The sequence below is a fragment of the Podarcis bocagei genome (assembly GCF_964188305.1).
Source record: "Podarcis bocagei genome assembly, chromosome: 6".
In the NCBI taxonomy this organism is placed as follows: Eukaryota; Metazoa; Chordata; class Lepidosauria; order Squamata; family Lacertidae; genus Podarcis; species Podarcis bocagei.
In genome coordinates, this window is record NC_138130.1 from 3,996,996 (window position 1) to 4,011,744 (window position 14,749).

The 14,749-nt window shown below is 42.0% G+C and overlaps 1 protein-coding gene across 3 annotated transcripts in view; it reads left to right on the forward strand.

Annotated features, from left to right (window-relative positions):
• The window catches only part of TDRD3 (tudor domain containing 3), a 61,871-nt gene that overhangs the window by 23,583 nt on the left and 23,539 nt on the right, over window positions 1–14,749 (forward strand). For all 3 annotated transcript variants that reach the window (XM_081198351.1, XM_081198349.1, XM_081198350.1), the window contains 5 exons: window positions 1,777–1,848; window positions 2,820–2,969; window positions 4,352–4,486; window positions 6,667–6,823; window positions 8,823–8,948. In XM_081198351.1, the coding sequence (XP_081054477.1) occupies window positions 1,777–1,848; window positions 2,820–2,969; window positions 4,352–4,486; window positions 6,667–6,823; window positions 8,823–8,948 (640 nt within the window). The remainder of the gene's footprint in view (window positions 1–1,776; window positions 1,849–2,819; window positions 2,970–4,351; window positions 4,487–6,666; window positions 6,824–8,822; window positions 8,949–14,749) is intronic.

The following is a 14,749-nucleotide window of genomic DNA, read 5'->3' on the forward strand; positions in this document are numbered from 1 at the left end:
TATCAAGCATTAAAAACCTCCTGATACAGGGCTGCTTTCAGATGTCTTCTAAAAGTTGTGTAATTCTTCATCTCCTTGACATCTGAGGTGTTCCCCAGGGAGATTGCCACTACTGAGAAGGCCCTCTGCCTGGTTCCCTGTAATGAGGGAACCAGCAGAAGACCCTCAGAGAAGGACCTCAGTGTCTGGGCTGAATGATGGGGGTGACGCTCCTTCAGGTATATTAGTTAAACTTCAAATTATTTATTAGGTATATGAAAATGAAGGCATTGTGATTGTGTTACAAAGCACATTTAATTAAGTCACATTGTAATGTGCATTAAAAATGTTTTTATGGAAAGGTCAGGATTTAAGCTGGGGATGGGGAATCATAGGTTTGGGGGGGCCATACCTGGCCTCTGGGGCTCCCCAAGACCATCCCCCCAGACCACAGCCTTCACCAGTCCTGCTCCACACTCTCCTCAAGTTATTTTCCTCCTGGAATGTGGCCTTGTGCTGATGCTTCTTGCTGGCCTGGGTGGAGAGATGTATGGTGTCTCTGGGGCAGAATGTGGGAGGGTACAGAGGAAAGTAGAGCATCCATTGCTCTATCCATGTTTGCCTCTGGCCCTAAACTGCTGTCAGGTTGCTCACGAGGGGTTCTCCATCCCTGATTTAAACCCAGAAAATTTAGCATTTTGTTAGCATTCTGTGGTGTTGAGAAAAATGGGCTGGCAAAAGTTCCACACTGGAGGTGGGCCGTTTCTATACCAGCCTTCTATCCAGTGTCAGTGTGGTACTGTGAATGTCATAAAGCTCTCTGATTTCCTTGCTGAGGCTTTCTACTTTTTGCCTCTTCACTTTATGGGAAAACCTGTCTCCTTCCTGAGGCACTTCAGAAAGAACTTAGCAAACACTCCTTGTACATCTCTTGAATAGTGGTTTTTGTCTGATTATATGTACCGTATTTTTTGCTCTATAAGACTCACTTTTCCCCTCCTAAAAAGGGGAAATGTGTGTGTGTCTTATGGAGCGAATGCAGGCTGTGCAGCTATCCCAGAAGCCAGAACAGCAAGAGGGATTGCTCCTTTCACTGCGCAGCGATCCCTCTTGCTGTTCTGGCTTCTGAGATTCAGAATATTTTTTTTCTTGTTTTCCTCCTCCAAAAACTAGGTGCGTCTTGTGGTCTGGTGCGTCTTATAGAGCGAAAAATACGGTATTTATTGCAATAATGTATAACCTGCTTTTCATGATGTAAATCTTCCCAAGGCAGCTTGCAGAGTAACGGAACTGTTAATAAAACTGCAATCACACTATCAAAATATTAAGCAGGATCCTTCCCAGAAGGCAGGTCACGTGGTAAAAGATCTTGGGGTGTGGGAGGGCATAGTCCCTCTGGAGCAGCCTCTAAGGTGGTCTTTTTCCTGCCTAATAAATTGATATCTAGCGCTGGTTGAAGACACAGTGTGTAAAACACGAAGTTCTGTGGTTTGTGTAGCATGTTTCCACCCTACATTTCTTTGAATCCATAGAACTTCCTATTCCTCAGTAAAAAGACTTCATATGTATTTCTTTCTAGAAGCACAAGCTTAATGCCCAATTCAAACTGGGTAGTTGATTTGCTTGTTTAGAAAGTTTGCCTTCTCTCTTTGTCTCCTTCAAGCTTTCCTGTGCCTTCACACTCTTCTCATGACACCGGTGCTTCTAGTAAGGTTGATCAGTAAGTTGGTAGATACAGGGCATGACGGGTATTGCTGTGGCAATACCAGTTCATGATAATGTTGCTTCATTTCACAGAGCTTATCGAAACACAACAGAAGTAACATAGGAACGGAAGGTGGACCTCCTCCCTTTGTACCTTTTGGGCAGGTATGACGTGCTTTTAAAATAGGTTTAAACTTTGAAACAGAAGCGACTCTGTTGTATCTTGGAATATTTCTTATTATTATTTCTTATTATTTATTGAATATATATACCGCCCCATACCCAGAGGCTTTATTTAAAAAAAGCTACATATAGGACTTTTTATTTCAATACTTTGGCATTGTGTTCTTTAGAGTCTAGTGTTTAACAGGATATGGTGCAGGAAAAAGATATTTAAGCATTAATTTACAGATTGATATAACTGTAAGAAACTAGTTTGAACATAATGCTTTTCTACATGTTTGAGAACTTTCAAGCGGCGGCCAAGTGCTTTCCCAGTCCATTCTTTCAAGTGCCACAAGGAACATCAGCTACGTGATACTTTCTATTTAGCAGTTAAATGTTTGGTTAGATATCTTTTTCATTTTAAGTTTTGCCCCTGCTTTGTACTTAGCTGTGTGTACAGTATTGGTTTGTTTTTAGAGTGTGTGCGCGCACACACACACAAACACACACACCCAGTTTCTTGTGCACGTCCCTATGTCAATGAGACTATATTCTAAAAGCAGCTTGATCTGTGGGGTAGAAAGTTTCAATTTCCGCTATTTGGTACCAACCGGTTGTCTAGAAATGGAGCATTCTTCATCCAGTAGAGAGGATTCTTTAATCAAAGCAAGACCTGAGTGGGGCTGGACTGGGAGGCTTCCTCTGGAGCCTCTTGTCCACTTCTTGGAACCTGCACAGTCCCAAAAGATCTTTAGGGAGAGGAAGAGACAGGGGATCATGCTGGGCTGCTTGAGTAACACAATTGCTCTCTTATAATTTATCTGTCTTTGTTTCCTGTGTAGTAGAGACTGGGAAGTTCAGATCACAACTAGAATCTGGCATGTGGCTGTATTGTGATTTGATTCTATTATATTAAAAATGACATACATGGTAGATGGAGCTGCTTTTTAAATATGCTTTTACATTTCCAGAAGTGTGTATCTCAGCTTCAAGTGGACAGCAGGGAGCTGGATCGGAGAAAAACTCTGCAAGTGACAAGCACAGCGAAACCTGCCGGGGACAATGATGAGTTTGAAAAACAGCGAACAGCTGCTATTGCAGAAGTAGCAAAAAGCAAAGAGGTTAGAAAGAGGGTCTGCAGTATATTATTACTATTATTATTATTATTATTATTATTATTATTATTATTATTATTTACAGTAAATTTGTAATTTGTGGAGGTACTATAATGTCTGTGCGTTCTCTTCTTGGTATTGTATGGAGAAATGAATATGAAGGTATTTGCTGTGTTCCCACAAAATAAATTATCCAGTGAGGAGAAAGGGGGTTCTAAAGGAATTTGGCATGGAGTACTGCTGAAGAGAAAATCACCCAATCAGTTTAGAAGCATGCATTGTTCTATATTCATTGATTATAGTTATTTAAGCTAATTAGAAAACTTGAGTACAGTGATACCTCAGGTTAAGAACTTAATTCATTCTGGAGGTCCATTCTTAACCTGAAACTGTTCTTAACCTGAGGTACCACTTTAGCTAATGGAGCCACCCGCTGCTGCCACGCGATTTGTGTTCTCATCCTGAAGCAAAGTTCTTAACCCGAGGTACTATTTCTGGGTTAGTAGAGTCTGTAACCCGAAGCATCTGTAACCTGAAGTGTCTGTAACCCGAAGTACCACTGTATGAAAGAAAGAAAGAAAGAAAGAAAGAGAGATAGATAGATAGATAGATATTGGAAACATATGTTTCAGTGTAACTTATTTCAGTACCCAGGTGTTTGTTTGCTTGCTTGCTTGTTTTGGAAAGACCAGAAATACAGGAGGAGTAGATTGTTCAGATATCGCACTAGCCAAGGATTAAAATGAATATGTATATTGAATCACATAAATATGTCAGACTTAGGGTAGATGTTTTGACTGGTTTATTTCGTACATAGAATATTTTGGAACCAAAACATTTTGTTATGTATAAAAGCAAGCAGTTTTAGTAATGTAAAAGGTCCCTTAAACTAAAAGCCTAACCGTACTGCCTATGTAATCTCTATAATGTATCGGTGATGAAATATTCTTCCTTCCAATTTCTGATTTAAGTTGTTTTTTATATAAGTTGTGGGATTCTCTCCCCACAGAGGTGTGTCTGGCTTCTTCACCTCTTTGCCTTTGACACCTGAAATGTGTGTTTTCATAGCCCACTCTGTTCTTGTAACTATAATCTGTTTTACATGTTTCTTATTCTGAGTTTTAGATTGTTGTAACCTACCCTGGGAGCTGTTTGTGAAGGTTGGGTAATAAATTTGATAGTAATAATAATCCCCAATTATGCTTGTTAAAACCTTTTTACAGTATTTTGTGATTTCTAGAGAGACCAGAAGTGGAGCTAGAAATCAAAATTTTGTTTGCAGGAATGCTAAAAATGAGTATCTTCAGACTGGCTTTCCATAGTGGTTATATAAAGAAAGTTAGTACTGGTGGTACTGAAAGATTATTTTCCTTATCTCTTCTCTAAAGACTAAAACGTTTGGAGGAGGTGGCAGTACCAGAAGCAATCTCAGTGTGAGTACAGGAGGGAATCGAATCAGGGAAGTGTTCCAAAAAGAGAAGATCAAGCCTGAGGGGAAAAATGAAGGTGTCTATCGAGAACTGGTAAGGCTGGAATCTCAGCAAGCCTTCAAACATTTTATATGAAGGATGTTCAGGGGATGTTTTTGTGCAAGGTATGCAGACATCTTGACTACCAGTACAATTCCTATGTGTTATATTCTGTGGAGCTTACTGAAGGGCACTTCAGTTAGGATTGCAGCCTAACTCAATATTTGATTAAAGTAAAATGTTAAATTGCAAGAAAATTGAAAACCAATTGTCATGGCTGAAAGGTAACCTCTTTGCAGATATGTTTCTTATAATCCAGATTTCTCCCCCCATACAGATGGATGTTGAGCTTTTCAACTATGAAAATATTGCTGGATTTTAGTGACAACATCATCAACAACAACAAGCATCATCATCTATTTCTACCTCGCTCATCTAGCTGGGTTTCGCCACTCTGGGCGGCTTCTAACAAAAGATTAAAAATACATTAAAACACCAATCATTAAAATTTCCCTAAACAGGGCTGCCTTCAGATGTCTTCTAAATGTCATATAGTTGTTTATTTCTTTGACATTTGATGGGAGAGTGTTCCACAGGGCAGGTGCCACTACTGAGAAGGCCCTCTGCCTGGTTCCCTGTAACCTCACTTCTTGCAGTGACGAAACCGCCAGAAGACCCTGGGTGCTGGACCTCAGTGTCCAGGTTGAACGATGGGGGTGGAGACGCTCCTTCAGGTATACTAGGCTGAGGCCATTTAGGGCTTTAAAGGTCAGCACCAACACTTTGAATTGTGTTTGGAAACGTACTGGGAGCCAATGTAGGTCTTTCAAGACTGGTGTTATATGGTCTTGGCGGCTGCTCCCAGTCAGCAGCCTAGCTGCCGCATTCTGGATTGGTTGTAGTTTCTGGGTCACCTTCAAAGGTAGCCCCACGTAGAGCGCATTGCAGTAGTCCAAGTGGGAGATTACCAGAGCATGTGCCACTCTGGTGAGACAGTCTGCAGGCAGGTAGGGTCTCAGCCTGCATACCAGATGGAGCTGGGAGACAGCTACCCTGGACACGGAATTGACCTGCGCCTCCATGGATGGCTGTGAGTCCAAAATGACCCCCAGGCTGCACACCTGGTCCTTCAGGGGCACAGTTGCCCCATTCAGGACCAGGGAGTCCCCCACACCCGCCCGCCCCCTGTCCCCCACTAAAACTGGTTTAAAATGTTGTTCTTTTGCCAAATCTGTAGTTTGACATCAGCCTTGCTAGTAATTATTTAAAAGTCATTGTGGCAGCAGTGTGCAAGTTGAACTGTTCTTGCAAGCTGTGGCCAGGATCCAGAGAAATGCAAAGCTAGTATCATGTGCAAAGCTAGTACCTTGTGTCTTTATTGAACAGCAGTTCCCTGTGCTATACTGTGAACTGCTTCTGAAACTGAAGGAGCTTTCAAAAGCAGTTTGTCGTGGAGGTTAGCTATTCAAGAGGAATTTAAATGTTTGAGGTTACCTGTGCTTGTGTATCCCTCTTGAAATTGGTTGAAAAGCACTTTCAAATGAAAGAACCCAGATGGATACTGGGTCACTCAGCCCTTCTTTGGAATTCATTCAAGGCAGGTAGTAGCTGCTGGATCTGTGTGCAGCCCTGACAGTGAGAGGGCTGTGATACTTGCAGTGTGATTGCTGCACATAAGACGGGTCTGTTTCCATCATAGTGCAACAGTTCACAATTCCCAGAACACACCAGGTTGTAGTGAATGATGTGGGGATAGAAGTGTATTCATCCCAGGCTTTCCTGACTACTCCAATCCATTGCAGTTTTCTGAACCTCCTTAAAAGACTCCCTTGAGTGGTGAGCATATCCTGAAATGTGGCACATGGACTGCAGTGGAATGGGAAGAGCTCCAAATTAGTGGGCGGCATAGGGATCACAATTAGGTGGTGGCATCCCCTACCTGCTCCTGCCCTCCTTGGAGATAATTCAGGAAAGACGTTTAATCAAAGGCAATAAATAAAGGGCATATTTTGATATTCCCTTTGTCTGTGGTTTGTATGAAATTATGACTTTGTAAGAAATTACTCTTAATTTAGCAAAACAGACTTGTCTTGTGGTCTTGTGTGTCTTGTCTTGTGTGTACATGAAATACTAATTTGTGTTTTAATTAAATATAAATATTCACTTTAAAAGTAAACAGTTTTATGGGGTACATTGTATCCATGGTTTACATTTATTCATGTCTTCTATTGCAGGTTGATGAAAAGGCTCTGAAACATATAACAGAAATGGGTTTCAGTAAGGAAGCAGCAAGGCAAGCGCTTATGGATAACAGCAACAACCTTGAAGCTTCATTGAACTTCCTTCTGAACAGCAATAAACAAATGACTGTACAAGGGCCACCTCCTAGAGGTACAACTTTAAAGGCTGCTTCTTACAGAAAAGCATTTGAATAGGAACAATTTACTTCTGAACTACAACCAAAGGTTTCTGGTGGTTTTCTGTGAAGCCACCAACTATAATTACTTCCCAGTTAACATTGCTGTTGATGTGTACAGCATGAGGCTATTGTAACACAGTACATAATGGATTTATAATACAACACCCCAAGGGATTCTGTAGTTGTGGTGCTGTAAAGCTTCTTTCAACGAATGTCTAACCTGCCTTAATGCCACCAAGGTCTTGAGAGTTAGAATGTTCTTTGGCTACCATGGGTTGAGCTGATGAGATCCTTCAGAGGAACATGGCAGACAGCAAGGCCAAAGGGGGCACATGAGCCCAGGAAATGACGTAGCACAAGGAACTAGGAAAAAGTTATTTGGAAGAAGGGAGTGATACAGAGGAATGGTGCAAAGGAGCAGGAAAACTAGGAAAGGGTGTGCAGAGGTGCACGTATCTAGGAACCTTAGGGGTAAAGTTTCTTCTCCTTTTTCTTCATTAAATTTATATACTCTGCTTCATCCTAAGATCTCAGGGAGCTTCACACGGTAAAAATACAGGATAAAAGCACAGAATAAATAGAACAAAAACAGAGCAGCACCCCCTCCCTGCCAAAAACACTTTTAAAGGGCCATAGAAAATTAATCAGCCCAAGGCCTGATTAGAGGAACACTTTCACCCAGCACCTAAAGACATCTGTTGAGGTCGCCAAACAGCCCTCCCTGGGGAGAACATTCCACAAATGGAGCCACTGCGGAAAAGGCCTGTTCTTGTGTTGCCACCCTTTGGACCTCTCGTGGAGGAGGCACATGAAGAGGGGCCTCATGATGATCAAAGAGTCCAGATTGGTTTTGAGTAGAATTATGCCAAAAAGCAGTTTAAACAGAACCTCTTGGAATTTCTTCCACTTGGTTTATTTTTCACATATGCTTATTTACAGTGGCACTGACTGGGAAAGAGGGGTCAGAAAGAGAGGAGTTAATTCTTATCCACAGTGGAGATGAACACTCCATCACTGTGATCAGCATACTTTTTAACTTTGGCAGGATCTTGTAAATAACATATCTAATTTTACCAATTCTTTCCTTACTTTCTTTACTATCACTGCTATGTGGTAAAAGTAGAATGTGCTCAATTACCAGCTTCTGTGTCTTATTCTGCCTCAAAACGTGGATACTACAGAAGGTTTTTGGCTATTACTTCCACTTTCTTTTATATTCTGGCTCCCCATCCCACCCTATTTAGCTCATGGATTCTTCCTGTAATATTTGCAGTTAAGCTTGCTGTTTTGGTCAAATAAGAATAGTGTTGTTACAGACTGCTGTATACCTAATTTTTTAAAAAAGTCTCAGATAAATAAGTTTGAGTGGACATAAGGTAAAGGGTTCATTTTAATGGCCATGCATGCCCTAGTCAGGTGATCATCTCACATGATGAGAGGGAGAAAAGGAGCTTGATAACTAGCTTGGTTCCCAACCGAGCTCCTCTCTCTGCTTTGGAGGGTGAATGTTTCTAATGGACCCATGCTGAATTGTGGGAGCTCCCTGTAGAATTAGAACCCTAATTGCTTACAGTATTTGGAATTTGCCAGAGCATGAAAAACTTACCTTGCATCCGGGTGCAAAGATTTTCTCTGAAATATATATCCTACTTTAATACACCTTAACATGGTAGGTGTAAGATATTGTCAACAAAAATATGGAAAATGTCTTCAGCCATCTATTTCAGCCTTCCCCAACCTTGTGTCCCAGATGTTGTTGGAGAGCATTTGCCATGCTGGCTAGGGGTGATGCAGTTGTTCTCCCAACAACGTCGGGGAACACAAGATTGGTGGAAGCTAATCCAGTTGATAAGTTACTACATTCCTTTAAGGTTTCTCTGTATGCCTAACTTTAAAATACTTTGAATTGCTTTATTTTTCAAGCTAAGTTCATTTGATTATAACTAAATAGGTTATATGATTTATCTCTAGGGAAGGGGAAAGGCAGAGGCCGGATACGACCTGAAGATGAGGAAGAACTAGGAAATGCCAGGCCATCGGCTCCAAGCACATTGTTTGACTTCCTGGAGTCTAAAATGGGTACTCTTGCAGTAGAAGGTATGTAGACAGGGTGGGAGTTTGCAGCTTCTTGCACGACACCATGAGTAGATCCATCATCCATATGAGTAGACCCACCTCCTTGGCTAGTTCACAAGTCCCAACTGCTGTGCCTAGGGTGGGGCTTAGAAAACCTCCTGCATATAAGTCTTCAGTCCTTATAGAAAGATGCTGGAACTCTTATCTCCTTGACTTATTTGCTCTCTTTGCTGTGAGCCTGTGTGTATATGATCTTAGACTGTTAACTGGAATTCCTGTTGACCAAACTTTGGACCGTGCCTTGGTCTCACTCTGAATCACCCTGTAAGTGAAATCTGACTCTTGGCATCCTTCTCCCTGACAGCAGGATACGGACCATTGCCACACTGGCTGGGGTTCATGGACGTTTTAGTTCGAAACAGGGCACCCCATTGGCTAAGATTGATCTAGGGTAATAATCGATGGGGTAGGAGAAAGTGCTGGAGCAAATAGAATCTATATACCATGTTGATTCAGGTGATTAGGGCCCCTGCAGAGTGATCCTCCTCCCACCCTGACCTCTGGCCATTCCATTGTACAGTGGAACCTCCAGTTATGAACTTAATTCATTCCGGAGGTTGGTTCTTAACCTGAAACTGTTCTCAACTAGAGGCGTGCTTTCGCTAATGGGGCCTCTTGCTGCTGCCAGCACACGATTTCCGTTCTCATCCTGGGGCAAAGTTCTCAACTTGAGGTAACTCTTCCAGGTTAGCGGAGTTTGTAACCTGAAGCGTTTGTAACTCAAGGCACCACTGTACTGTATAGACCTAGTATTGTGGAGCAGGCATCACCTTGAACATTTATAGCTGTCCTCTTAAGTCTGAGTTTTCTTGGACGTGTCCTCTTTTGGGGGGGCCAGCACACCCATCCAGGCGGATTTTTGCATTTTATATGAAATGTCCAGGTTTGGGTCTGAAGTGAGGTCTGCAGCCTACGTTGGCACTGGAAGCGACACCACCTCCCCTGGCTCCAGCGGTCATGCTGGAGGCCAGGGTTTTTCCCAGACTTGGGTGAGCCATTTTCAGCTTCACCCAGGCTCGGGAAGTAGATCGCAGCTTGCCTGCCTATTTGGCCAATGGCAGGTGGGCAATGGCGCCAGCCCCACCACTGGGGCGGATCGGACTGAGCCAGCCGGCTTCACTCTGGTACGGCCCATGGGTTTTTAATCCTGGGGCCTAGTTCACCTCATAGAGCTGAACATTAATAAATTGAAGGCAGTGCACTAGGTTCATCCTTCTCATTAGGACTATTTTTAATGTTATTTGTAATTTTTATTTTAATATTATCCTTTGTTATCTTCATTTTGTGTGTGTAATGCAAATGTTACTATGGTTGATTTTAATAAATAATTTTGTAATTTCGAGTTTCAAGGTGTCTTATTTACAACATTTTTCTGTGCTGTGGTGTAGGACGGAGGTAGAAATATAGATACATAAACGATGCAAATTTGTCACTGCATATTTCTCTTTGTTCACTTAAGGACGGTGGATTTCCAGGGGGGCGCTGAGTATTTTTTTTTCTGAAAAGGGGGCAGTAGGCCAAATAAGTTTGGGAACCTCTGGTGTAATCCATCAAGGCAGCAAAGAGGGAAACCTTAAAAACAACTGGTTGAACAGATAACATTTTAATCCCAGCAAATGGGTTATCCATGAATTGGCTTATACTTGGATCATCTAGTGAAAAGACTGGAATGTTTTTTTCTCCAAGACCAGTCCTGGTGGGACCTTTGGTATGCTGCCTTGTCTTTCCCACTCATGCCCAGAATATTAACCAAGATCTAATTAGAAAACGCATATTGGCCATCTTGGAGACTTCTTTCTGGCCAGGTTGTGTATGGTTCGCCTGTGTTTGTTGTAGCTCAGACTTCACCACAGTTGCATTGTACAGTCTACCCAAACTTGCTTAGCCAATAGCTCTTCCTTTATTTTAGACTGGACTTGCTCCAGCTTTACTGTAGAGGCTCAAAGTTCAGGGCTAGGAGGCTCTGGGATATTCTTCTGGAGTACTTTATACTCTACTGGCAGCCCAAAGGGACTCAGCTCATAGGATATACCAGAACACTTGGACTCATTTGATTCTGTGGTGCCAGAATGTCTGTTACTCTATGATGGTTTTGGTTGAGGTCTAAAGCCTAATACCCTCTCCAGCCAGCCTCCCACAGAAGTAGTAATGGCCTCCAACTAGAATGGTTTTGTTTTTTTAAAAAAGGGTAAGACAAATTGATGTAGTATATTTTTCCCTTGTTAAAAATGGCTACAAACCGCATTGGCTATGTTCTGTCTGCACTGTCGGAGGCAATATGCATCTGAATTCCGGTTGCTGGGAATTACAAGTAGGGAGACTTGCTGTAATGCTCATGTTGTTGTGTTCCTTCGCTTTGTGTTTTCGATTTTTCTTTAATGCTGTCAGATAATATTGAGATTTTCCAGTGTAAGAATATGCAGCTTGAAGTTGTTCTGAAATGTCTGTATATTATTATTTCTTAAATTTCTATACCACCCTTCGTCCAAAAATCACAGGGTGGTTTACAACATAAAAACACAAAAATACATACCATAGTAAGAAACAAGTATTCCGCCCTCGGTTTAAAAGACTAAAGAATGTTAACCAGCCAAAAGTCTAGTTATAGAGAAACAGTTTTGCCTGGTGCCTAAAGATATGTAATGAAGGTGAGCCTCCTTGCAGAGAGTGTTCCACAAGTGGGAGCCACTGCAGAAAAGGCCCGTTCTCATGTTGACACTCTCTGGGCCTCTTGAGGAGGAGTCACAGGACGAAGGGCCTCAGATGAGGATTGCAGGGTCCAGGTCAGTTCATGTGGTTCATATGTTGGCTCCCCAACTATTTTGTATGAAGTGAAACAGTAAACGTGGCATTACCCTGAAGCTACTGTGAGGGATGTTACTGGTGTAACAGGTGTGATATTTTGCATTACAAATTATACTCTAATATGTGATAGTTGCATAGTTCCAGATAGTGGGATGAACAGAGGAAGTTTGGTATGTAGTGTGCAATTGGAAGACCAAGGGGCTAAGAGCTATTTCTTCCTTTAAGTTAAAAAACAACAGCACAAGTTCTATTCCGAGCATCTTATGCACTATATTGTTGATCTCTTCCAGTCATTTTGAATCCATTGTTGCAAAAATTAAGGAAAGGTGTCTGAAGTTACAGTTTCAAACACTTTAAAGGGGGAGGAGAACCTGTGCACCATCTAGAAATTATTTTTTAAAAGAACTGCATTATTTGCATGTGAAGAAGCTTTCAGTATTCTTTAGCATTTTATTTAATGAAAGATTTCCTTTTAAAAGTAGTTTAACTTGGAGTATTTTGAAGTATTTAGACTACACGTAAAAGGAGATTTTACTTGTTATGGAACCACTTTCAAATTTTACAAAGAGATAGTTGTTTCAGCAGCTACTTGAGGCACCCTTCCTGGAAATAAGCTTCTTGTTGTGTAAAACACAATTTATGAAGCTCCGAGCTATGCTTGAGTTTTGTTACTCCCAGTTTCTGTGATTTGTTGTTGAATGTCCTTTGGCAATACCTGACATCCTTCTCGATGTCTTGTATAGCTAGATGGAAATCTTGCTAATGGGGAAACTCAGCTTTTCCCTCCTTCAGATACACACTCCCCCCCCCCGCCCACCCCCGTCCAAAAATGGGAAGCTTAGTTCCAAATGGTTTCAACACATGTGAACCAGCCTGAGATCTGTAAATGAAGGACAGTGTACAAATTTAATAAGCAGCAACAACACTGACCTGGTGCAAAAACAGAATTGTCTTCTCCAGGAAATTTTGCAGAGAACTTTAATCCAGGGATGGTGGGACCTTGTGGCCCTCCAGATGATGTGGGACTCCAACTCCCTCTGTCCCAGCCAGCATGACTAGTGACCCAGGATGATGGTTATGAGTTCCCCATCTCTGCTTTAAGCTAAGAACTTGGGGATTGCTGCACAATTATGGGGCTCGCCTCAGGTCCAACACTCCTAGAAGCTTATCAGCAGTTCATTTTCGTAGCATAAAGGAAACTGACAGGAACTCCAACCCCACCCCACCATTTCCTCTTGTATTATTCCTTCTCCAGTGAGCCGTTAGCCCAAACTCTCAAATGGCGTATATGCTTTTGCTGGACAGTAGTAACAAACCTAATTTGACACTTAAGAGCAGGACATGCTGTTTTGTCACACAGCTAGACATCTCTTCGGCTATTATGGTAAAATGAAATTGGGGAAAATAGCTTGGAAAATGGCTCAGTCTTTGCCTTAATTGCAAGACAGGAAAGCTTTTGTCTTATACTAGGTAGTTTTAAGATGACAAGCATTTCCCTTTTAAGTTGTCAGTCAATCATTTTATTCACTTAGGTTCCCATAAATCTGTGACCTTGAAATAATCATGCCAGACTAACCTCTTTCCCTTTGCAGAAAGCTACAGAAATTCATTGGGTTGGAAACATCTGCTGTGATGGTTAATAAAATCAATGCTTTTTTAATGGATTGTGGCTTTCAAAGTCCAAAATTACTGTCAGATACAAATAGTCTGAAGTGACAGGGTAGCAAAATTACACCAGTCCACTGACTTACCTGTCTCAAGGTGGACTCTGACTGCAACAGTTCTAATGAATATTTTTCGTCTGTGCTCAGCCTGAATTAGTAAAATTTGCTAGGGAGATCAACCAAATTAGATACCTTGTACACTCAAGAATTCCAGCACAAATTTCAGACAGAATTAATTAAGCAATATAAACAATTGATTTGAGAAGGGGGGGGGGGAATCTAATATTATTCAAAGCAAAGCATGCACCTTCAGATTTATATTTGGATTTAACATAGTGTTTGTGTGTCTAAACCACAGAGCCTAGGGCTTGCCGATCGGAAGGTCAGCAGTTTGAATCCCCGTGACGGGGTGAGCTCCCGTTGCTCGGTCCCTGCTCCTGCCAACCTAGCAGTTCAAAAGCACGTCAAAGTGCAAGTAGATAAATAGGTACCACTCCAGCGGAAAGTAAACGGCGTTTCCATGTGCTGCTCTGGCTCGCCAGAAGCGGCTTAGTCATGACCTGGAAGCTGTACGCCGGCTCCCTCGGCCAGTACAGCGAGATGAGCGCTGCAACCCCAGAGTTGTCTGCGACTGGGCCTAACGGTCAGGGGTCCCTTTACCTTTTTATCTTACCAGGTGCACCAATATATGAATTCTTTTCATTTAAAGCAAGTGTTGGACACAACAAAGAAGCAAACGTTTATGACTTCTGCTTTTATACTCTCTGCTCAACAATAAAGATTGGGTTTGCTTTGCTTGCTATTTAAGCTAGACCTGCACAAGATGAAGCCTGTGAATTGTTTATAGTCTCTTTCCTGGTCATTTCACCCCTCAGCCCCCTGGATTTAAACTACCTTTGGGCTTGTGCCCCTTTCCTTTCTCCTTGATGGAGTTAAGAAGTTACAGCCATTCCGTGGTTTAGAGGTTGTGGTCATTCCATGAAATACTTTCCTCTGAGGCATTGTTTTCATTCTCCCTTACACGATTTGCCAGACATTTGAGTTGAGCGGACTATGGTTACTTGCAAAATAAGAAACATCCCAAACCACGAACCCTTCAAAGCATGGTTTGGTAGCAGTTGCTGATTAGCGGTAGCCATAGTTTGCTCTATTAACAGCTTCGAAATCAAGAGCTTCAAAGTGCTTATCTTTAGGTGGCTCATCCCCCAGTGTTTAACTCCTGTAGCTTGTGAAAACGCCATTCAGGTTAATGCCATATGAACACTTTCCCATGTGTCTTGCTAACATAGATTA